The sequence below is a fragment of the Aspergillus ruber genome, assembly GCF_000600275.1.
Source record: "Aspergillus ruber CBS 135680 unplaced genomic scaffold scaffold00021, whole genome shotgun sequence".
NCBI lineage: Eukaryota > Fungi > Ascomycota > Eurotiomycetes > Eurotiales > Aspergillaceae > Aspergillus > Aspergillus ruber.
The window spans coordinates 26,586-49,262 of NW_024467317.1; the positions used below are offsets into that span (position 1 = coordinate 26,586).

General features: G+C 49.6%; 11 protein-coding genes across 11 annotated transcripts; 5 read left to right on the plus strand and 6 right to left on the minus strand.

Moving 5' to 3' along the window:
* Window positions 1-22: 22 nt before the first annotated feature.
* EURHEDRAFT_516685 (putative filamentation protein (Rhf1)) lies at window positions 23-3,752 on the plus strand (the record flags this gene model as incomplete). The annotated part of the gene is made up of 5 exons (XM_040786502.1): window positions 23-28; window positions 106-226; window positions 288-611; window positions 667-1,253; window positions 1,314-3,752. 5 exons carry the CDS (start codon window positions 23-25, stop codon window positions 3,750-3,752), a joined length of 3,477 nt encoding a protein of 1,158 aa, XP_040637091.1.
* EURHEDRAFT_414206 (complex I NDUFA12 subunit family protein) lies at window positions 3,622-4,566 on the minus strand (the record flags this gene model as incomplete). Its single annotated transcript, XM_040782358.1, has 4 exons — window positions 3,622-4,090; window positions 4,153-4,290; window positions 4,355-4,418; window positions 4,488-4,566. Coding segments are annotated over 4 exons (330 nt in total), but the record flags the coding sequence as incomplete, so codon positions are not given.
* Window positions 4,567-5,090: 524 nt separating this feature from the next.
* Window positions 5,091-6,793, plus strand: EURHEDRAFT_460154 (CDP-diacylglycerol--glycerol-3-phosphate 3-phosphatidyltransferase; the record flags this gene model as incomplete). The annotated part of the gene is made up of 3 exons (XM_040784626.1): window positions 5,091-5,336; window positions 5,386-5,738; window positions 5,791-6,793. 3 exons carry the CDS (start codon window positions 5,091-5,093, stop codon window positions 6,791-6,793), a joined length of 1,602 nt encoding a protein of 533 aa, XP_040637093.1.
* Window positions 6,794-6,960: 167 nt separating this feature from the next.
* Window positions 6,961-8,474, minus strand: EURHEDRAFT_516688 (ribosome biogenesis protein LTV1; the record flags this gene model as incomplete). Its single annotated transcript, XM_040786503.1, has 2 exons — window positions 6,961-8,404; window positions 8,455-8,474. 2 exons carry the CDS (start codon window positions 8,472-8,474, stop codon window positions 6,961-6,963), a joined length of 1,464 nt encoding a protein of 487 aa, XP_040637094.1.
* A 369-nt stretch (window positions 8,475-8,843) lies between these two features.
* EURHEDRAFT_414208 (ribosome biogenesis GTPase LSG1) lies at window positions 8,844-11,263 on the plus strand. Its single transcript, XM_040782359.1, has one exon. It carries the CDS (start codon window positions 8,931-8,933, stop codon window positions 10,884-10,886), a length of 1,956 nt encoding a protein of 651 aa, XP_040637095.1. The 5' UTR covers window positions 8,844-8,930; the 3' UTR covers window positions 10,887-11,263.
* EURHEDRAFT_379129 (acyl-CoA dehydrogenase family protein) lies at window positions 11,031-12,475 on the minus strand (the record flags this gene model as incomplete). Its single annotated transcript, XM_040779138.1, has 3 exons — window positions 11,031-11,840; window positions 11,889-12,347; window positions 12,401-12,475. 3 exons carry the CDS (start codon window positions 12,473-12,475, stop codon window positions 11,031-11,033), a joined length of 1,344 nt encoding a protein of 447 aa, XP_040637096.1.
* Window positions 12,476-12,637: 162 nt separating this feature from the next.
* EURHEDRAFT_414209 (uncharacterized protein) lies at window positions 12,638-12,941 on the minus strand. Its single transcript, XM_040782360.1, has one exon. It carries the CDS (start codon window positions 12,856-12,858, stop codon window positions 12,667-12,669), a length of 192 nt encoding a protein of 63 aa, XP_040637097.1. The 5' UTR covers window positions 12,859-12,941; the 3' UTR covers window positions 12,638-12,666.
* Window positions 12,942-13,443: 502 nt separating this feature from the next.
* On the plus strand, window positions 13,444-14,712 carry EURHEDRAFT_414210 (uncharacterized protein). The gene is made up of 3 exons (XM_040782361.1): window positions 13,444-13,752; window positions 13,801-14,089; window positions 14,137-14,712. Exons 1-3 carry the CDS (start codon window positions 13,729-13,731, stop codon window positions 14,301-14,303), a joined length of 480 nt encoding a protein of 159 aa, XP_040637098.1. The 5' UTR covers window positions 13,444-13,728; the 3' UTR covers window positions 14,304-14,712.
* A 749-nt stretch (window positions 14,713-15,461) lies between these two features.
* On the plus strand, window positions 15,462-16,524 carry EURHEDRAFT_460231 (aldo/keto reductase family protein; the record flags this gene model as incomplete). Its single annotated transcript, XM_040784635.1, has 3 exons — window positions 15,462-15,875; window positions 15,918-16,093; window positions 16,152-16,524. 3 exons carry the CDS (start codon window positions 15,462-15,464, stop codon window positions 16,522-16,524), a joined length of 963 nt encoding a protein of 320 aa, XP_040637099.1.
* Window positions 16,525-18,140: 1,616 nt separating this feature from the next.
* EURHEDRAFT_414212 (Spo12 family protein) lies at window positions 18,141-19,066 on the minus strand. The gene is made up of 3 exons (XM_040782362.1): window positions 18,798-19,066; window positions 18,609-18,698; window positions 18,141-18,554 (listed from the first exon to the last, which is right to left on the minus strand). The coding sequence occupies exons 1-3, from the start codon at window positions 18,944-18,946 to the stop codon at window positions 18,455-18,457; spliced, it is 339 nt and encodes a 112-aa protein (XP_040637100.1). The 5' UTR covers window positions 18,947-19,066; the 3' UTR covers window positions 18,141-18,454.
* Window positions 19,067-19,110: 44 nt separating this feature from the next.
* On the minus strand, window positions 19,111-22,453 carry EURHEDRAFT_414213 (Sad1/UNC domain protein). The gene has a single exon (XM_040782363.1). The coding sequence runs from the start codon at window positions 22,014-22,016 to the stop codon at window positions 19,473-19,475; it is 2,544 nt and encodes an 847-aa protein (XP_040637101.1). The 5' UTR covers window positions 22,017-22,453; the 3' UTR covers window positions 19,111-19,472.
* Between the last annotated feature and the right edge of the window lie 224 nt (window positions 22,454-22,677).

Below are 22,677 nucleotides of genomic sequence, written 5' to 3' on the forward strand. Positions count from 1 at the left end.
GTATCTTTGATTCTACGCCGCCATGACTGTGAGTTTCCCCGAGGCATAGCTACGTGTTCCAAGCCTTCATTGGGGGAACAGGAGTCCATTGACATGTGTCCATAGGGTGATTCGGAGAAGGCGCAGCGGTATATTTCTGCCCTGGATACGGCACGATGCCAGGACAGATGGGATGAAGTCCCTGAATTGATCCGAAAGGTGACCAAGCATGCACCTCACAAGACATGTACTTTCTCAAGTTCCCTTTACCTGATGACCGAGGGCAAAACTAATATGGCATATCACAGACTACCTAGAGGTCGCTAGGGCCGAATCCAAGGTTGCTGCGCATGATAAGGAACGGCCGTCGACCGCTCAATCGTCTTCGTTCAATCTACACGAATTAGTACCCTCGCTCTTGTCGATTGTTGAGAAACCGGATGCGTCACCGCAGGAGATACTCCAAACACAAGCTTGTCTGGGTTGGATACATTATACACTCAATGAAGCGGGGATAGCAGCATCTCGTCTGCCGAACGACTTTGGAGAGACGGTGAACAGCATCTCGGACAATGGCCAAGAGCCTTCCTCATGGACACGAGTATGTCTCGTCAAGGGGTGTTACTTTAAAAGTGAGTGCTTGGTCATATTATAAAGTTGAATAGCCTTTGTCTGACTACGGACTAGGTGCTGGGCTATCCGCGGATTCGAAACCTAATGATGCACTGGAGGCAATCAGCTCGCTCACGCCGTGGCTGAGTAGCCATAGTCAGACATTCTCGAGTACCCCTCAGTTTTCATATTGGACCGAGAAGCTTCTAGGGAAGAGTGCACAGTTAACCGGCGATCAAATATGCGCTAATACCGTCGTTGTCGACGATAAGTTGATGGGAACTGCCTTGACTTCATTCCGATTATGGTCTGCGCATCCCGTCGCAAAACAACCATCCTCTTCCCAAGGGCAGAAGCTCGCTACCTGGAAATCATATTACGATTCCTTGACAGCTATCCTGCAACATGGCCTACCATATGTACCTGCGACTAGCGAACCTGAACGCCCTCAGCTTGCTAGCGAATTGCGCCGTGTGGAGTCGATTTATGAAGCGAATCTCCTACAAAGTGTCATGTTTCCCACAGCAAATAGCACGAATTCGCAAGTTGAGGAGTGGGTTGAGCAAATAATTGCGAATTGGGAAGTACTCTGTGGGGGCCACTGGCGGGATGAAGATCTCGGGGAAGGAGGCCAAAGTGCTGTTTCACGGAATGTTCTTGATGTAAGTGCTAAAGCCATTCCTACGGGCCAACTCCGTGCGTACTAAAAAGCATTGTATTAGATTTTATACCGTGCTGCTACTAAGACGTACCACTCCCACTTGATTCTTCGACGCCTGTTCCACGTCCACTCTGCAGTGGCGGAATTCGATCTCGCGCTCAAAGCTCTCGACTCGTACATAGAGATTGTCATTAGTGCCAAAGAGCGCGCGGAAAAAGCAGCAGAATCGGGCGAACTCGAGGACGACAGCACTTTATTGAGAACTCTCTCTGAAGGAGTTAGCATGCTGTGCTGCTTTGGCTCAGAAAGGGAAGCGGAGAAAGCGAAGGATTTGGTCGCACTCATCCAGAAGGTCGTTGATAGGCATGCTCAGGAAAGCGCCAGTGGCCAGGGAAGTGACCAGCAGCCTGCTGGGCAAAAAACAAACCCGCCATATTCCGGGGACGTCCCTCCTGCAGTCCTTGCCATGGCATACAGGGCTATCGGTGTCGGACTTGCGAACTGGGCTTACTGGACGCCAATAAACGAGGCTCGGGATGACATTCGAGCCGAAGCAATTGAATATCTAGAAAGAAGCATTGCTCCAGAACTGGAAGATGAGTTGAACTACTCATCACTATACACTCTTGCCCTTGTGCTGGCGGAAGATCGTGATCTGGATGGTGCAATCGACTACGTCAAATCAGCACTTACATCCAACACCCATCCTACCAATCAGGCAGACCTCGCAAGGGCACGGGATCTAGTGTCCTTATGGCATCTTCTCGCGCTTCTGCTGAGTGCAAAGCATGATTTTGCCATGGCTGAGCGTTCATGCGAAACCGCATTTGAGCAGTTCCCAACTGCTGTTACATCGCATGATAAACGCTCGCAAAAACAGCATCTGGACGTTCAACTCGATGCATCAGATCTTAAGCACGCCCTAGTTGATCAGTTGCGAGGCCGGGAGAAAGAGCGTATTATCGAGACGCGCGTGACGCAACTTGCATTTGTTGAGATCATGGAGGGTCCAGAGGCTGCTGTTAACCATAGCCATCAGCTCCTCAGTCTTTTCGCCACTCTATTCCAAAATCTCGAATTGGAGGGTGAAGGCAGTAGCAAAAATGTGAAGACCAACCAGACAGATCATCTCATTCCACCGAAAAGCTCCGCTGGAACCGTGAAAACTTTCCGTGGTAGCATATTTTCACGGAACAGGGTATCCCGTCTGCCAGAACGGAGGTTGGAGTCTGGAGGTGATCACACCACAAACGGCGCAAGAGAGCAGCCCCATGGCGCTGAAGGAGCGCCCTCCATTCAGGTCACAGACGAGGATACAAATCCCCCTGATTCTAGTGGACAGGGAGTAGGAAAGTCGGACTCGGTGAAGCAGAAATTTAGAAGGCGTGCCAGTAGCGTTAAGAAGCCTGAAAACCTTCCAAAACATGATTTTATGGCGAATGGGGAGGGGATACCGGAAGCATCTGATATCGGGACAGCACAGCAAACTCAGAAAGAGGCCAATCACCAGCACACAGTTGGAATTGCAGTGTCTGAAGCCGTTCCGTCATCTGATCAGAGCGCCAAACAACCTCTCTGGCCTATTGCTCACAACATGAAGCACACGCACCAGCCTTACCCCTCTGGGCATCCGAAACAGCCGCCTGAGCAAGACGTTCGACTGCCGACCTCTTACAGATTCGACTCACCCACAAGTGCAGTAACTAGATTCCCCATTTCCCAAGCCCAGAAACACGCACTTGGGGTCCTCGTCAAGATCTGGCTCCTCATTGCTGGGCTTTACCGACGAGCATCATTATTCGACGACGCACAGGAAGCATGCGAAGAGGCTTCCAAGCAACTCAGCCGCATAGATGCACTTGTTGCAGCACAGAACGCATCCGCCAAATCCTTCAGCAACCGGGGCTGGGGTGTGTCCAGGAGTTCCGAAGAGCTCTGGGCCGATCTCCAAGCTGAACAAGCATATCTCTCCATAGCTCAATCGCGACCTCATGAAGCAATAGAGCAGTTCGAGACAGCACTGATGCGTGACCCCGATCATCCTAGAGCCACCATCGGGCTAGCAAACTTGCTCCTCGACATCTGGGATCAGACAATGCCTGCAGAAACTCCTCAGTCCGAAGTGACATACGATGCTTCGACACTCTCCTTCTTACCGTCGTCGAAGCAGAACTCGCAGAGCGACTCTGCTCGTCTGCTAGGTGTCACAGAGCCACACAAGCCTCAGGATCTCAAATCAGCTTCGCTTTCTCCAGATGAAGAACCCAAGTTCCTCAACCGTCTCGCCGCTCGCGACCGCGCTTATGGTCTCTTGTCGACTTTGACCAAGCGTGGCAGCTCTTGGGATAACTCTGAAGCTTGGTATGCTCTATCCAGGGCCTATGAAGCTGGAGGGCAGATCGAAAAGTTGAAGGAGGTTCTATGGTGGTGCATTGAACTCGAAGACCGACGGCCCATCCGGCACTGGTCGAATATTGGCTCTGGTCTATATGTTCTTTAAGTGTGCATTCTGTCTAATAGTGTTGTATTTACCAGAGGTATTTTCTTTTCTTTTATATATCCTTCTTCTGTATCTTTCTTGGCTGAATATGATACCTTGTCGATAGATTTTGTCAATAAATAATTTGAATATATGCCGTAATTCGGAACAATTTGAATGGAAACAAACTACCAATGACAATTTCTTATTTACAAATCTCCACCAAACGGATATCACGAATTGTCAGAAGAAACGGAACTTGAAAGCCCGCAAATTTTTATTTTCATTCTGATTAGATCCGAGAAATGCATTACCGGGGAGTAGCAATAGGTGTCCAGGCAGAGACCTTGGGGCGGGTGCTTCATGACGTTAGCTATGGGTTACCCCGTAGATCCTCGGAACACTATTATAGGGTACTCACGTCGAGTAGGTCTTGTATGCACCACGGGAGAGAGTCAGCATAGGGCGATGCTCGGGCAATTCCCAGGGACGGACACCGGTCTGGATGAGCTTGTCGACGGTTGGGGGTTGGTCGACCAAGTAGGACATCCAAGCGTGCCTATATGTATTAATTAGCAAAACAAAAAGCCCACAAGCCATGTTCTTCGAAGCAGGATGCTCACCAGCCGGGCTCAATCTGCGAAGCGTCGTATTCACTCTGCTTGTAGTCGACCCATCGTGTCCGGACTAAAACCGTTTATTAGTCTTTTCGCGGAATAACTCAGTCGTCATCGGATGTCTGAAAGTCAGGCTTACGGGGCAACTCTTCCGCCATGTTCTCGAAGTACTTGTTGCCGTAACGGTCGGTTCCGATGAGGGTACCAGCTTTGGTATCACCTGTGCGTGCAACGGGTCAGTCGGGTTGGGTCTCTCCAAGGTAATAACTCTCCAACTATACCGATATTCTATATCAAACAAGCCCGTAGAGTGAGCATTCAATCCTAATGTGTATTCTCTGTTATTCCCGGGTCCGTACCTGCATCTGGTGGGCAGCGTCCTGTAAAGGGAGAGCAAGTCAGTACAGTGTCCACCACGTTAAAACCATGATTCCGGGGATACAAACCTTGATACCAACTCTGCGGAGGTTCCGCAACGTCCGAGTAATAGTCGACATGCTGGGCGATGTGCAAGAGGGCGGATATGTCGTTCTGCGGTGCTTGAAGCAGTCTTGAGAAGCGGCAACGAGTTCCATTGCCGGCCCGAAGTAGTTTAGCGCTGGTGATTTTGTTTGCATTGTTTGCAGACCTGCGGAACGATTGGCGATAACTTCAGAATTTCGAGGTTCAACGTCCAATTGGCTTACAGGTCTTACATATCAAGGTGTTCTGTCGTCCTGGGCAAAAAGTTACACGGGCCATGATGTTCAGACGAATTGGTGGGCATGCGCTTCGGTGTGCCGGCCGCAGGCCTGTCGCGCGGAGGAAGCTCCCTGATCGCAGATTCTCCGCGTATACAACCAGCTCGCCGATGGCCTCGACTGCTTCATCTGCGTCGCCTTTGGGCACTGTTGCCGTGGAATTGGACCGGGTAGCGCCTCGGTTCGAAATCCAGGCCTCACAGATTACGATCCTCGACTCTCCTTCTAGCTTCTACAGTACATTGAAGGTGCGCGGGTGTGCAGAATTCTGGGAATTGGAGTTGACGAGGTGAATAGGACAAAATTCGCAACGCCCAGAGACGAGTTTATTTCTCGACGTTATATATCGGGAAGGCGGAGCATGAGCTCCTTGAGACATTGGACCAGGCGCTTCGCGAAAATCCGGACCTAAAGGTATCGATTCTGACGGATGCGCTGAGAGGAACTCGGGAAACGCCTAAGGCCTCGTGCGCCTCGCTTTTGGCTTCATTAGTTGCCAATCATGGGTCGGAGAGGGTTGAGATTCGCATGTTCCATACACCTAATTTGACGGGTTTGAGAAAGAAATGGATCCCGCGGAGGATTAATGAGGGTTGGGGGCTTCAGCATATGAAGTTATATGGTATTGACGACGAGATTATACTTTCTGGGTATGTATCACTCATTTGGGATTGGGAAGATTTCATCACTGACTGTGTATAGTGCAAACCTGTCCGATGACTATTTCACAAACCGCGTGGACAGATACCATGTTTTCAGCTCAAAAGAACTCGCCGATTATTACGGCGGTATCCATCACGCCATTTGTGGGCTAAGCTTTCTGGTTCTTCCCGATCTGCATAGTGTGACCGGGTATCTTATGAGCTGGCCAACAGCCAACGGGGCACCTTCACCTTTAGAGAATCCCGACGAATTCACCGAATATGCATCAACGGTCTTAACCCCCCTTATACAACCAAGAGAGAAACCTGCGCTTCCGTCTATTTCAGAGTCCCCAAGTCAAACATATGTATACCCCGTGGCGCAATTCACACCCTTATTGAAACCCGATGCATCAACCGAATACCCAGCAGTCACAGCCATCCTCCGTCTACTTTCCAGTTCCCCTGCATTCTCCGGTGCACAGTGGCTTTTCACAGCCGGCTACTTCAACATCCACCCTGTTCTTTCCTCCCTCCTGATTCACAGCACATCTGCCTGCCACACTGCCTCTACAACCCGTGGTACAGTGCTAACGGCATCACCCTGGGCAAATGGTTTCTACGGCTCCCCGGGTATATCCGGCATGCTCCCCGCAGCCTACACACACCTCTCTGCCCGCTTCCTGGACAGGGTTGCAGACGCCCAACGGACAAACAGTATCCAGCTCAAAGAATGGCGCCGCGGAACAGTTGGTCAATCCGGCGGGTGGACATATCATGCCAAGGGTCTTTGGTTGACTTTACCCAGAGAAGAAAACCCTAGTCTGACTTTTGTCGGAAGCAGTAATTATACCAAGCGCAGCTATAGTCTAGACCTTGAGGTTGGGGCGTTGGTTGTCACCGATGATCAGGGTTTGAAGAAGAGGATGGGCGAGGAGATTGAGTGGTTGCAGAAGGATGCGGAGGGGGTATCGAGAGAGGATTTGAGGAGGACGGAGCGGAGAGTTGGGTGGAACGTAAGGTTGGCTATGTGGATTGTTGAGAAGGTTGGGGGTGCATTGTAATTTTACATTTTGCTTTTTGAGCAGAAGAGAGTACTATATACCCTGTGTACTACCTACGATGAACTGTATAATATGCTGTTGATATATTCATTGATCATCACTTTTTATACTAAACCGAAACGCCAACCAAAATACCTGCCGATGATGATATCTTATCGTGCAATCGTTCATGCTCTACCAGGCACCTTCCCATTAAACTTGGCAGGTCCCAAGCCCTGCCGAACTTCATCAAGCATTCTCATACCAATAGCTTCGTTGCCATGCTTTCCTCTCTTCATCTTTACACCCTTGCGCTTGACCTGCGCGCTGGTGTTGTTATCCCACCCCGAAAGGAAATCATCCATGATGTTGTTGAAGCTATGCGCCGGGGGCACTTCGGTGCCGTTTGCCTGGACTAGGTTCGGTGCTTGCGACGAGGCGGTCGACATGCCAGTCATACCTGTCATGCCGGTCATACCACTAGCCATGGACATGCTGTCGTCGAAATCTTCCTCATCTTCCTCGTCGAGGGCGTACAGGGCCTCCATTTTCTCGAACCGGTCGTCGAGAAGTCGGTGACCTTCGGTTCTGGCAATTGCGGAGGATGACATGGAGTATGCGGAGGGGTTGGTCATGGCGCCCTTGCGCTTCTTGCGGTGGACAGGCGTGCCGCCTGCTGTGAAGACAGTGGAGGCGAGGGTGCTGCGCTGCTCCGAAGGAACGATGCTGGGTGGTGCTGCGGGGGCGCCGGCGGGTTTGGATTTGGCGTCTTTCTTGAACTTAGCGAATTCGCGCATCCAAGACTGGTCTTCGGGGTGTTGGTCTGGGATGGGTTCGTTGAGATCAGGTAGCTCGCCCGATACGGTATCTGTGTCGCCTATGTCCGCGATGTCTGTCGTGTCGGTCTGTACCGGGGCTTTTTCTGTAGCGTCGGACCCCCAGTCGTCATCTTCGTCTTCTTCCACATCGAACAGGGTGTCTTCCCACTCGCCTGGCTCCATCTCTTCGGCAGCCTTTGTCAACTCGCCAAAAACGTTTTCGTCTTCCTCATCGACGAATTCCTCATCCTCGAGCGCCTCCAAAGCTTCGCGCAGACGAGGGTCCATATCAGGCTTGAACCCCGCAATCGAATCAGGAACATTCTGTTGGTCCTGATACGTCGGCTTGCGAACAAACGACGAAGCCGTTGACCGCATATCCCCATACTGCGACCCATACGCACTATGACCACCAGCCGTACTCCGTCCATCATCAAGCGACACCTGTCTCAGCGCATCCTCCAACTTCACCCCCTTGTTCTTTCCCTTGTTGTTGTCCTTGGACGAAGCCTCGACGAAATGCGCTTCACCCCCACCGGTTCCCAACTCGCGCAAATGCTGCATATAGTCATACTTTGTGTCGTCGTAGAAGATACCGTAGTTGGCGGCTTCACCTTCGTTCTTTCGGACGGCGTCGGATCCGAATTCATCTTGGAGGTCGTGTAGGTTTTTGGCGCGCTTTGCGGTATCCGACGGGGGAAGTGCTGGTCCGCCGATTTGGTGGAGGACTCGGTCATCAGCTTGGGGGTCATGGATTAGAGGGTCGTGCTGGGAACGGTGGAAAAGTTGGTATGTCGCAGCATTTTTCTTGTCACTGTGTTGTTTAGTATCGTTGTTTGCATAAGTGATTTAGAAATCACATACATCCACTTCCTAGGAGGCATTCTGAAGAGTCTCTTTAAGAGATTCTAAGTATATTTTCTTTGAATAGTAACTTTAGTAACTATTCCTGTGGTGTTGGGTGAGGGAAGGGGGGAAAAAAAAGTAGTGGGATAATATGGATCACGTGATGCTTATCGGCGTTCAAAATCTGTTTGCTCGAGGACCTTGAAGTAACACAGTATTAGGGCTGGATAATGATGCACTAAAACATTGTAAATAACTACCTCTGTACTTTACAGGTTGTAGTAATATATCGTTATCGTTTTGGGATACCCTGGTTGAACATCAACTGGCTGCATCAACGCTGACTCAGCCTTATCTTATCCACGCGGGGTTTTTCGCTCGAAAAATTATTAATTCAACTTCCACTCAACAACCCTTCGCCACATTCAATTTGAGCGAAGGATATCGATTTTGATAACTTTCTATCCACGGCGGTAACGAATTGAACCGCCATAATGGTCCTCGCAAAGTCTAAAAACTCCGTGGGGCTGGGAAACAGCCTCATGAAAGACCGATTTGGTAAAGGCAAAGCATCAGCCCAAAAGAAAGTCACGCACAATGCCTCCGTCGCACGTACAGACATGAACGGAGAGACCTATGTCACGCCCGGTGCCAAGGAGGCTGCGTGGGTGAAGATGCGCAGTGTTACGGAACAAGGCGCCCTCGATGAATTCCTGAGCACCGCCGAACTTGCGGGTACCGATTTCACGGCGGAGAAGATGAGCAATGTCAAGATCATCCATGCGGATCAGAAGAACCCGTACTTGCTTTCTGCGTCAGAAGAGAAGTCGGCTGTGAAAAAACATCAGAAGAATAAAGCACGATTGACGGTTCCGAGACGGCCGAAGTGGGACAAGACTACAACGCCGATGCAGTTGGAGGCAATGGAGAGGGAGAGTCTGTTAGAATGGCGGAGAGGTCTTGCTGATTTGCAAGAGAACCACGACTTGCTTATGACTCCGTTCGAGCGCAACCTGGAAGTCTGGAGACAGCTGTGGCGAGTTATTGAACGGTCCGATCTTGTCGTGCAGATTGTCGATGCGAGAAACCCGTTACTGTTCCGTTGCGAAGATCTTGAGGTTTACGTGAAGCAGATCGACCCCAAGAAGAAGAATTTACTGCTTGTGAATAAGGCGGATATGTTGACGGATAAGCAACGAGAGATGTGGGCGGACTATTTCGAGCGCAACAACATTCCTTTCCGGTTCTTCTCTGCACACTTGGCTAAGGAGCGCAACGAGGCACGACTTCTGGAGGATGAGTCCGGTAGTGAGGCCAATGACCTGGCTGATGCAGCCAAGGGCCTCAACATTGAAGAGCAGAAGCAGCAGGAACAACATGGCGAACGCTCGTGGAGAACCGACATCCTCGATGTCGACGAACTCGAAGAACTCTTCCTCTCCAACACCCCCGACACCCTTCCCCTCAACCAAGAAGCCGGTGAACAACGAAAACACAAAACAGTCATCGGTTTAGTCGGTTATCCCAACGTCGGAAAGTCAAGCACCATCAACGCTCTCCTTGGCGCCAAGAAGGTCTCCGTCTCCGCTACCCCCGGTAAAACCAAGCACTTCCAAACCCTCTATCTCTCCCCCGAGATCATGCTCTGCGATTGTCCGGGTCTCGTGTTCCCCAATTTCGCCACGACAAAGGCCGAGCTCGTCGTCAACGGTGTCCTCCCCATTGACCAACAGCGCGAATTCACTGGTCCTGCTGGTCTCGTCGCACATCGTATCCCCAAGCACTTCGTCGAGAACGTCTACGGTGTGAAAATCAACATTCGCCCCATTGAAGAAGGCGGCACCGGTATTCCAACCGCCTCTGAAGTCCTGCGCACCTACGCCCGTGCCCGCGGTTTCTCGACAACTGGCCAAGGTCAACCCGACGAATCCCGTGCAGCTCGCTACGTGCTTAAGGACTACGTCAGTGGAAAGCTACTGTTCTGCCACCCGCCCCCACCCGCAGAAGGCCAGGAGCCAATCAATCCCCTCGACTTCAACAAGGAACTCTACGACATGGCGCACCTTCCCGCCCGTCGACAGGCCATCCTCGCGAGAGCACAACAAGCGGATAACCCGGACGATGCGGAGGCAGAACTCTCCTCGCTTCCATCAGCCAAGCCCAACAAGAGTGAAGAGGGTCAGCGTTCTCGCAACCTCGACACTGGGTTCTTTGCTGGCTCTTCCTCGTCTGCAGGCCGTATGACACTGCCATTCAACGCGCAGTACACGGATCAAGGACAGCAGATGCGAAAGCAGTTGACAGGCCGGAAGGAGCGGATGATGGTTGCGATGGAACGCGGAGTGGATGCCTCGGAGGTGAAGGGGAACTCGAAGAAGCATTTCAAGGGGAATAAGAAGAGGGCGAAGGGGAAGAGGGCTGCTGGAAATACGGAGGAGGAGTATTATTGATTGATTGCTCGCGGGCGAGTCGTTTTTATGTTTTCTATCATGTTTATGTTAAAAGTCGGGCTTATAGATACGGAGTACACTATGCATAATGTTATTATGACAATTTATCTTACTATACTAGTCTTCTATACCAGGGGCAGAAAGCTAGAGATGACTCTTAATTTTCCCAAACCCATTGGCAGTAAGCAACCGATCCGTTTCAGCACGCTGCCAATTCAATTTGGACACAACAGCGCCCTTCCGTGATCGGTTCTCCCGCTTACCCAATTGCTGCAGATGCACCTCATCAGGTCCATCTGCGATACGCAGCGTTCGGATCCAAGCCCACATGTACGCTAAGGGAGTATCCTGACAGACACCCGCAGCGCCATACGCCTGCACCGCGCGGTCGATGATGGCCAGCGCAGTCTGGGGAACAAGGACCTTGGCTTGCGCGATCTCCTTCAACGCGGCCTTAGCGTTGCCCTGGTCGATCTTGATCGCGGCGTTCAGCACGATCAGTCGCGCAGCGTCGATCTCAATCCGTGACTTTGCAACCCACTCGAGAATCACGCCGTGCGAGCTCAAACTCTGCCCGAAGGTCTTCTTGCGGTCATCGTTGATCCGCGCAATTAACCACTCGATAGCCTTTTCGGCAGCGCCGATGGTGCGCATGGCGTGGTGAATGCGGCCGGGGCCCAGACGGCCCTGGATGATCTCGAAGCCGCGGCCTTCACCTAGGACAATATTGGAGACAGGTACACGGACGTTCTCGAAAGTAATGTGGCCGTGGCCGTGGGGAGCGTCGTCGTAGCCGTAGACGGTCAGCATGCGATGCACAGTTATTCCCGGGGTGTTGGCGTGGACCAGGACGACGGATTGTTGTTGGTAGGTGTCTTGGTTGGTAGGATCGGATTTGCCCATAACCAGATAGACCTGGCAGCGGGGATCACCGGCGCCAGAGGACCACCATTTCTACTTCATTAGCCATTATCCGGCATACCCAAGGAGGGAGAGACTTACTGATCCATTAAGCACGTATTCGTTACCCTCCCGCCGAATGCTCAACTGAATATTCGTGGCATCACTCGACGCGACCTCGGGCTCGGTCATCAAAAATGCACTCCGAATCTTCCCCTCTAACAACGGTCCCAACCATTCCCCCTTCTGTGCCTCATTCCCATACTTGGCCAACACCTCCATATTCCCCGTATCCGGGGCCGCGTTGTTCGTCGCCTCGCTTGCAATCGAGCTCTTTCCCAGATACTCGGCCATCAGACCGTATTCGAGGTTTGTGAAGCCCGCGCCCTGCGAGAAGTGGCTCTTGGGGAGGAACATGTTCCAGAGGCCCAGGCTGCGGGCCTTGGTCTTGAGCTCTTCGATCACGGGAGGGTGGGCTTGCCATCGTGAGGGGGCGGCATCGAGTTGGGCTTGGAAGAGGGGGTCAGCAGGGATGCAGTCTTTTTCGACGAATTCTTCGACCTGTTGTTGCTGTTAGTATGGGGTCAATGGAGGAGTAGTCTGATGAGGTGTACCAGGTCGAGGGTCTTTTTGGCGCGGTCGCTGACAAAAGGCTGAGCGATGGGAGGGATTCTGGTAGAGGCGGACATTTTGACAGTATTAATAGTATTGATTGATGAGACAGAATATAGAATGAGAGTCAAGGAGACGGCGAGAGTTGAAGTTATACCGACTGCGGAGACGGAGGTTGCGGGGATGCCGAGGTTGATCTCGGCTGAGCTATTAATACCTGTACATACAAAGCACCCCAACGTTATATGTGGTGTACACCTTTCTCTCCTCAACAGAGCACAGAGTATCTGTATTTGCAAAGGCAAATAGCTATGTCAGTCTTATATGTAATTAAATTTAGGTACAACTTGACTACACGCAGATATGAACTAGTCAATCCAGTACTCCTATACGTACGACCATCAGAATGAGAAGCGAGGAAAACATCATCGTGCACGAATACTAGTTTTTGGTCAACCATAGGAGGAATAATTAGTAGATACCAGGCTTCAGGACTTGTAAGTTTGGATTAGCAATCAGAGTGCAGAATGTACTATTTCCGAGATTCACTTCTCAAAGATATCTAGACTAGACAGCATATCGAGAATATCAAATATGGAAAGGAAGAAGAACTATCAAGGCAAGATAGAGGAACTATACCTACCATATACGGAAGGGCTAGGGCATCCTCAGACTTCATGTTGGCTTGTCACCATCATACCTTCATCCGCACAGGTAAACGGCGCGGTCTAGGCTTCTCAAGGTATTTGAAAAGATATGAAATGCAGCTGAATCATTCCAAGTGTCTTCTTGTATTGCGACATTTTTACCACATCCTTAGCTCTTACTCCCACTTCATGCAAGGCTGATATTTGACAATATCACAATATCCCGTTATATCGTTGGTGATTATCTTCCTTTATACTTACGTATTAGAGCGTATCGAGATTGCCGATCTGCCAGTATTTTGCATTTCGTTGTAATACTGTATAATACTCCATGCAGTCAGCTACAATCGGTTGTCCGAAGCCGTCGAGATGCAAGTACATGCCGCTAGACAAATCTTATAAGACAGTCGGATTCGGTTATAGTGACAGACTTTTGACCCCATCCTTTTAAGCTCAAAAAAGTTGCTTCTGCGCCATCGAGAGTACCACCGTACTTCACTGTGTCTGTCTTGATCGATCTGAATGCTACAGTTCCTTTGCTTTGGCTACGGATACTAGGTGCTGCTACCGTGCTTGTTTACTAAAAATGGTTCGATTCAACATTGGACATTCCTCAAATTGAACCAAAGCCAACACTGCTGGGAAACATATCCAAAGGGGAATTCTATCAGAGGAGTGTTGAAATGGTCAATGAGGGTTATGCTAAGGTAAAGCATCCGTATATTGTATGTTGTAAAAATATTGACACATTGCAGTACAGATATCCTCCATACTATCTATGGATGACCGACATGTATCGGCTCATGATGTCTGTAGAGTACATGGACGAATTCAATAAAGTGCCTCGCAGTTATCTTAGACTAACAGTGACTGTGCGCCATTCTGGCAAATATACCGGAATGGACATTGAAGATATAGGCATGCTTGGATACGATGTTTGTGCTCGTCCATTGTCGCAAAATATTGGTTCTCTGGCACAACCGATCTACGATCCAGTCCTATATGCACTCCAAGGAAAGATCAATACAGCAAAAGAAGTCGATGGTAAGAAGATTATCGCAATACGCAAGTCCAGTGGCTGATGACATCAGGGGTATATACTGTTTCCATGTACTCTACCATCCTAGAACTCATCACGGTCTCGACTGCCCACATGTTTGTCGGTCCTGATCTGTGTAAAGACCCAGAATGGCTGTCGACAGTCAGTGGTTACATGGTCGAAGTTGGCGCAGTGGCAAGCGACCTGCAAAAACACTAAAAATCTCTGCTCCTCATCATTGCTCCTCAGCTTGAGTCATACAAGTAGCTTCAACAGCAATTTGACAAGATCTGCAAGATCCTTATCCCGATATTGGAACAGCGTCAAAACATGGATAGCAAGGCCCATGCCGATATGATTCAGTAACTGATCGATTCGGCCAAGTGTCCTGGTTCTGATAGTAATTGTCTCATTTGGAGGACGTTGTTTTTGAATATGGTTGCTATCCATACGACACATACCACGGTGAATGTTATATTGGATCTGTGCTATCGACAAGAGTATAGCCAGCCACTGTGGAGGAGATCATTAAAACCATGAGAGTGTACGGTAGTGTCAAGGCTTCTACTCTGGCTAGTTTGAAAGCTGGATGGTTTTATCAAGGAGGGCCAGCGTCTGAACCTGATGGATTTTAGTAAGTAGTTTATATATTCTTCAACCTATTAAAAAGCCAACTATTCAGTGATCTTGAATCGACAAATCATTAAGCCGGTGATTCTGTCCAATAACATCATCATCCCCGAAAGACCTTTAATTTCTATGCCCATCTGCCCCATGTGCAGAGATCCCGAACGGTACCCCGAACCCGAGACCTCTGACGGATCACGATCCTACAAGCTGCGCTAGGCCAAAGAACAATCCCGGTATCACTTTGCTGCATCTGACAGAGATGGAATAGAATGGTGGTTTGGCAAATTTGCCTGTCCTGGTCGATTTTGGGCAGCAGCGCAGTTCAAACTGGAGGTGATGGCATTGCTACTGCAATATGACATTAGATATTCCGAGCGACGATCGAAGGATATTATGTTGAGAGAGCAGAGGACCTCGAGTTGGACGCAACAGATGGAATTGAAAAGGATAGACCCAGCTCCGTCCTTGTAAGTGGAATAGTATTATAAACCAGGTACAGCAAAACGACTCATCAATATCAGCAATACCCCTATAATCCGCATAAGCATGGCAAAACAAGCACAATGCTGGCGATAGGATGTATTATAGGCCAATGAAATGCAACTTTTCGACCGGTGTTACAACTATGAGCTGCACCGGAAGCTTTTCCTTCCGGTTTTAGCCCATAGTTGTTCGTTTATTGCCCCTCCTTCCTTTTTTTCATCCATCTTTCTCAACTCTCATCAATCACCAATTGTCACTAGTAATATGGGTGTTCCTAAGCTCATCTTCGGCGCCGCCTCCTTTGGCATGAATTTTGTCGATCTTGAAGACGTCCAGAAAGTCCTCAACTATCTCAAAGAGAACAATATCACCCACCTCGACACCGCTGGCAGATATCCTCCTACTACGCCTGGGCGCTCGGAGGAACTGCTTGGAGAGACCAAAGCTGTCTCTCAGGGCTTCAGCATCGATACTAAGATTCTCACGTTGTCACTATATCATCGTGGTGAATTAGAGAGGTCTGCGATTGAAAAGTCCATCAACACCAGTCTGCAGCGCATGGGCGTCGAACAGGTCAACACTCTTCACCTTCATCTTCCAGACCTAGAGACCCCGTTGAAGGAACAGGCAGAAACTTTCGACAGCTTGTACAAGGCTGGCAAGTTCAAAATGTACTACGTATCCCTAAACAGGCTATTTGAAAACAGCTAATATTTCTAGCTCGGTGTCTCCAACTTTCAACCAGAATTGCTACAGAGATTCATCGAAATCTGTGAGGCAAATGGCTATATCAAGCCCACTGTTTACCAGGGCGACTATAGTGCCGTCAATCGGGGCATGGAAAAGAGGCTCCTCCCAATCCTAAGGAAACACGGTATTGCCTACAACGCATTCCGGTATGTTTTCATTCACTCATATCACCGTGCTAAGCAATACTAACATGCTACGCACTAGAGTTCTAGCCTCTGGCTTCTTGTCCGGCAAACTCACAAATGGCAACACTGAAGGCACACGCTTCGACAGCGATGGAGCCATGAACAAATTTATGCAGAACCTCTACAACCATGAACCATTGCACAACGCGCTCAAACAGTTGGAGGAAACAACGCGCGCTCTTGGGATCACTACTATTGATGCTGCGCTGCGATGGGCGTACTACCACTCTTCACTGGAGAAGGGTGATGGAATCATCCTCGGAGCCAGTTCTATCAGGCAAATCAAGTCAAATATCGAGAGCATCAGTCAGGGTCCTTTGTCACGAGAGTGTCTCGATACATTCGAGCATATTTGGGAGACACTGGAGCCGGTAAGAGGGGACATTCTGTGAGGTAGCAGAGTACGTAGGACCAGACAAGTGGATGGTGTTTACGACAATAAACTGACTGACGAGGTATCTCCAGCGGACTCTGCATGATATCTGTATCATTACGGAACTGGAAATCGAGATACTTACCAGCACCACTGGCCAAGTCAGTCATATTAATCGGGTTGAGACGGCTCAGGTCAATCAACACACAGTTTTCGTTGCTGGAAAAACCGATATTTTGCTGGTGACCGTCACTGCGCATCGCAAACTTGGTTCCCAGCGAGGTGACGATTTTGAGACCAAAGGCGACGTTAGAGGCCATGTGGGCCTCGAAGAAACATGCCGAGTTGAGCCAATAGGTTTCAGATCAGCGTGTTTCCTTATTATCCTTATTGTTCAAGCACATACATTGGTTGCTCAACCTCAGCAGTATAGTCGGAGCTTGTCTTGTTCGAGTATCTGCCCGGGAACAAAGCGTCAAACACATCACAAGCTGTGGCAGCATTTGATGCCTCGTTAGCTGAAATCTGGTTCAACTTGGCCTTGCTCTTCTTGACCGGTTGAACAACAGGCAAAATGTCAGAGTGGGGCTGCGTCTTGCCCAGACTGTTGGCGACATCCAGCTGATAGCTGCTTCCAGTTCTCATGGCTTGGGCCCCATGTCCACCTGCTGCTACGACACGGCATGGATGATAATGATATCCAAGGAGACCGATGAAAAAGGGGAATGGCTTTGTCCATCTTCCTTTGACTATCCCATCGGTTCTCAGACCCATCCCGCTGTCATCCGTTTTCAATCTTCCGTCCAGCGTACTCTCCGCCACAAGCTCGAAGTCTTAATTCTAACACACATCATGCACGCCGAATATAACACCCGGTTCCGCTCTCAGAGCCTCGCGCAAGATCGCACGATGGAATTTGCCACGCCGTGCTCCTCCTACTACTTCTGGGTACATTCCACGTCGGCCGATCTCACCAGCTTCCCGTATTCCTTCCACTTCCTCAGCTGCTTGGTTGTCAAACTGGGGAGTCTGCGTTCAAGGGAGTCCGTCAGAGGTATCTGGCAGAGGGCATGTGCTGACAGTACAATGACTGTGAAAGCATTGTTTGGGATCGAGCGGAGAAGAACTCGACCAGCTTTAATTTTTTTTCCGAATTTTGTGAAGAGGACGCGGAGAAAAATGCGGATACGAAGACAATTGCGCGGATTAAACAAAACTCAAGGATGATTTGATGTGGGTTACTGAATAAGAACGGGGATGCTGCATGGCAGCACTCGAGAATGAGATAGGACTGGATACGCGGACGAAGAGAATACCCAGAATGTTTGTTGATGTGGTTGACTCGTATAGATAAATCTATGGGCACGGGATATCGCCAGTCAGATGAGATAGAGATGTTTTGTTATAAGTTGCCAGAGATCAACAACTAGTCAACTTTGTCATTGTCACTACTAGTGGACAGAGTGCAAGACTCGTTGATAATAGTTAACGTAACAGCATTATTTCCCTGCTGACTCCTTTAAAGACGCCGATTGAGGTGCCTCCCTTGAGTGTTTCCAGGATGCATCGGCAGTAAGGGGTGAGCTAAAACGGAAAGGAAAGCCTTCAAAAGCATCGAGAAAACCAAATCCAGATGCACACCTCTACTCCCTACTAGCACCAGAATCAAAATATATCGAATATATCCATTCCTATTAAGCAATAAAGCATTCAAGCATTCCCAATACAATGCCTTGACTGAAACCCAACCAGAACCCCAATGCAACCGAACCAAACCGAATCCGTAACAAGTAAAACAACAACAAATGCCAAAGACGAAGATACCAGAACGACCGGACGGAGGACCAATATCAACAATCAACAAAAACAAGAACCCGAGAAAGTAAAGAAGCAACTGAATCAAATGCGAACCAGCGCAAAGTCCTCCTATCCAGTCTCCCCGAGACAGACTACTGTCCCTCTCCGGTATCTCCGGCCGGTTGTTGCTGTTGCGACGACTCAAAGTTCTTCTTTCCGAGTTTTGCGAAGAGGGATTGTGGTTTTCCGACGCTGTATTACCGTTAACATCTTGACGGCCTTGAGGGGAAAGGCAAGGGGACATACTTTTTAAACCGTTTCCCCTTGAGATCACTCAGTTTCTTCGAACACGGACTCATAATGTCATCCGACGGCGAGACGTAGCTTCCTTGACCCCTGTTTTCGTTCGTTAGCACTGCATCACTCCCGAACGCGCTGTCCAACACAGTCTCGATCCAGGGACTAGCGCGCAATCTGGATAGAGGGAGCGCTTACTTGTCACCATCAATCTTCCCTTGTAGAATCTGGCGGTGATATTCAAGCGAGTTGAGATTCGCAGGTGTGCTCTTCATATCATCGATCTTCTCGTGGCTCACTGTTGTGTGGGTGTTGGTGCGGTCTGCGAGAGGTTGTTGGGCGTCCATTTTGTTGGATCGTTTCTTGTAAGGTTTTTTTCCGTAAATTATCCGGTTTATAGAGGTAAGGAAGTGTTGTCTTATGAGGTGTGATGCTCTGTGGCTTGAAGAGAGAATGGTAGAATGGTGGAGGTCGAGAGGTGACGGCAGGAAAGGAAAGAAGAAAAAAATATGCCGCGATTGTTGTCCCGGCAACCACGATGATATCAGTCATTCTATACTACGAATGCATAGTTAACTAATAAGTATTTTAATTCTGACAAAGGATGAGGCAAATAACATTCAATAAAGAAATAACTCATATGGTATCATGTCAACAGCCGTAATACAGACAAACAATAACCAACTCAGTATTTTACCCCACTGTAAATAACACAGCGAGTATCACCGCATAGATGTCATTATATTAGACAGATAGATCTGCCAGACTCAGGAGAGATGTCCCTGTATATTCCTATTATGCCGAGGGCCAGCCCGGCTGTAAGGTGAGTTCAGACATATTCTATATAGAAGTCCAAACACAAGCTGCAAAGGATCATATCGGCGAAGTAGGCGATGCAGGCGATTCCACAGTCTCATAATCCGCCTCTCCATCATTAACACACCCATTCAGAACAGGCGGACTGCTCCGCGACCGCACATGTGATTCCACCGGCGACATAGCCAGCATATCAGTAACCCCTTCACCAGCAGCGCTATCATCACGTTGCTCCTCCCTCTCCTCGTCCGACGTTGGGGATGTCGGGGTAGGCGGGGAATACGCGATCGTCGGACTGGCAAGACCGCCATTCTGTGAGTCTTCTGAGATGTTTCTCTGATGGTGACGGTGCTGATTGCAGTGGAGGCTGTGGCTATGGTTATGTCGATATGAGGCTGGTCGCGTCGAGCTTGGACTCATTGACGGGGACTCAAAAGTAGGGGATGATGATCGCATGCTATACGACCGCGAAACCATGTTCTGTACACTAGGGAAGTCGATGTAGCTTCCCACGACACCACGGGGCGAGAAGAGGATAAGACCAAAGCAGACCAGGACCATGATGCTCTGGACCACGGCAACCCGCTTCTGAAAAACAAGCTCGTCCGCCAGAACACCCAACTGGCCGCTCATCGCGTACAGTTCCTGATGGTGGTGGATGCGTTGATGTTCAAATTCCAACAACACCGTCCTCCATACTTGGTCGTACTGTTCCCGGAACTGCTTCAGTTCGTCCAGGACAGTCTGATTTAAATTCTCAAGGAAAGTAGACGTCTTGGCGAGTTGCCGTTTCTCGACTTTATTGAAAGCATCACGCAGAATCCGCGATTGCTCTTCGATATACAGAAGCGACAGGGTCGAGTTCGACTCCAGCATTTGGAGCCGCTTGTTGACCGATTTGAAGAACGATTCTTGCGTCGTCGGATTGGGAGACGGTGGCTGTGTAGTTGATGCCGTCGTGGTCGTCGACCGGATCACTTCCGGCGATGGACTGCCGGTATCTTCTTTCTGAGAATCGGTCTCTGTCGCATTTTGCTGGGCTGTCTCAGAAACCACTATAGATGTCGTCGATGTGCTATCCACTGATCCAGATGCTCTCTGTACATCCACCGTGGCCTCCTTTAGTGCTGCATCAATTCCGGGGGTAGTATCCGTATCTTCAGCACTGGAGGCAGATGTAGCATCGTTAATACCCGGCACCGTAGAATCAACCGTCTGGGTCAATTCCTCAAATCCAGCCGCTTCGGCGGAGGTCGCATGGACACCACAAGTATCAGTCATTCCAAATGGACCTTTTAGTAAAAGCATCTGGATTTCCTTTCCCCGGTTGAACCACACCTCCGCTGATGCGGTACTATCCAACTCAGTCGTGGCGGCCGGGAAATCGTGTGCATGGTTTATGTATCCATCAACCATAGCAGGGGCCTCCAAAGCCTCGTCCATTTCATCTTCCACTCGTCCAACATCACCATCATGCTTGTACTCTTCCAACATGGTGGTCCCATGTACACGAATAAGACTGAGAGGACAGTAGAACTCATGGCCATAATGGGTCAAGAATTCGATCTTCAGATACCGTGCCCAGATCAGCGGATTCTCCACGGCGAATGCTTGCACCTCTCGTGTATTTCGTGCCTCGTATACCCCCAACTCCTTCCATTGGTCAAGTTTCGCGGGGTACCTATCTGACACGCTAACCCGGAAGGTGTGGAAGATAGAACTGAAGAATTCGTAGTTGGCGAGAACGACCGTGTCGACCAGAATATCATCGCACAGCTCGAGGATGAGAAATTTGTTCTCAGCCCGGCACTCGTTCAGCATATAGCTGTCTTTATTCTCGATCAGAACCGACGACGACCCCATACCTTCTCGATTGGTCTTGAGTACCGTCGCCGCACAGTCAAACGAGGCATAATTAAACCGCTCTTTGCAGGTTGTACCGGCGTCTTTCCGTCGCGACATACCCGTTCGTGGGACGCTGTGTGCTAAAGCATTTTCTTCCTCAATATGTCTCTCTCTCTCTCTAACACTGTCCAAGCCCGATCCAGGCCGCACAGTCGTGTCCCAAGATGTGGGTTTCGCAGTCGCCGCAGTAGCCTCCTGCGTCGTACCAAAGCCTCCAAAATCCAATTCAAGCTCAGTGTCCTCGCCAAGCGAATCTAGCGCATTGTTAATCCCCGTTGGCCTCCCACGGAGCTCTTTACCTGCTGCGCCAGATCGTCGACTCCCTCCTACATTCTCAACCGACTGCCCAACCTTGGCCAAGTTCTGCTTCTTCCAGTCCTCGAACGATAGGAAATTCGCATTATCGAGGGGCGATTCGGTATCAAGGTCTTCATGGCCGGCTTGTCCATCCACACTTCCAGCACTAGGTAAGTCTGTTGCTATAGCCGCAACAGTTGTCGTCGTCGACGTTACCGCCTCTTCTCGTTCCGTCCATGGATCCTCCACACACATCGGCCACTGAATAGTCGCCATCTGCACACCCGGCATAGCTCGCACCGGACATATTGGTTGTGACGATTCCTCATTGCCAACGACGTTCCTGACACCAATCGACAGAGCACATATTGTCCAATGTATCCACCCCGGCGCCAACATCCTTCCTTCCAATGTCCGCAGATCCCCCTCTACCTATCTCCTTATCAAACTTTCTGGTATGTTCGTGGGGGGATTCGTATCTCGTCTCGTTCTCGTCTCGGTTTCGCACGTTATAGATAAGCGATCGATGCGTTATCTAGAAAGGATAGGCGTTGGGAAAACATAAGGCATCTTTTTTTTCTTTCGCTGATTGGCTCAGATGATATACATTTCCGGTAAATTAGAACAATGAGGAGATGCAGCGTAATACAAGTTCAGGAGGGCGCTAGGCCTGCATATACGCCGCCTTGCGGCCGCAGGTCTCTCGTGATAAGGGTCTCAGGGATAATGATAGAGGAACAATGGCAATGCGGGGCCTGGAACACAAAAATAGAAAAATTATAATAGTCAACTGCATTCAACCAAGACAAAGAGACAAGACCCTGCGAAGAGAAAAGAAAATGACAAGACTGCATTCTCAAATGAAACGGTCTGAACACGCCGTGTCGTGACCGCCTGCAGACCGCCTAGATGTTGTGGCAGTATTTATCTACAGACAAAAAGCATTAGCAAGATGACCTCTACGGAGTACACAAGCACAATAAATGGTTCTTAACCTAGTTTCTGATTATTGTTTGCGTCGCACCAACTGCAGGTGGGCGTCCTTGCTAACTACAGTACA

What these genes read in the sequence shown, in the direction of transcription:
- EURHEDRAFT_414208 (XM_040782359.1), top strand. Translation starts at nt 8,931, where the DNA reads ATGGTCCTCGCAAAGTCTAAAAACTCCGTGGGGCTGGGAAACAGCCTC.
- EURHEDRAFT_414209 (XM_040782360.1), bottom strand. Translation starts at nt 12,858, where the DNA reads ATGGTTGACCAAAAACTAGTATTCGTGCACGATGATGTTTTCCTCGCT.
- EURHEDRAFT_414210 (XM_040782361.1), top strand. Translation starts at nt 13,729, where the DNA reads ATGGTCAATGAGGGTTATGCTAAG. An exon ending in TCAATGAGGGTTATGCTAAG is followed by an intron (nt 13,753 to 13,800) that starts GTAAAGCATCCG and finishes GACACATTGCAG; the next exon opens with TACAGATATCCTCCATACTA. An exon ending in TACAGCAAAAGAAGTCGATG is followed by an intron (nt 14,090 to 14,136) that starts GTAAGAAGATTA and finishes TGATGACATCAG; the next exon opens with GGGTATATACTGTTTCCATG.
- EURHEDRAFT_414212 (XM_040782362.1), bottom strand. Translation starts at nt 18,946, where the DNA reads ATGGACGCCCAACAACCTCTCGCAGACCGCACCAACACCCACACAACA. An exon ending in GGGAAGATTGATGGTGACAA is followed by an intron (nt 18,699 to 18,797) that starts GTAAGCGCTCCC and finishes GAACGAAAACAG; the next exon opens with GGGTCAAGGAAGCTACGTCT. An exon ending in AAGGGGAAACGGTTTAAAAA is followed by an intron (nt 18,555 to 18,608) that starts GTATGTCCCCTT and finishes ACGGTAATACAG; the next exon opens with CGTCGGAAAACCACAATCCC.
- EURHEDRAFT_414213 (XM_040782363.1), bottom strand. Translation starts at nt 22,016, where the DNA reads ATGTTGGCGCCGGGGTGGATACATTGGACAATATGTGCTCTGTCGATT.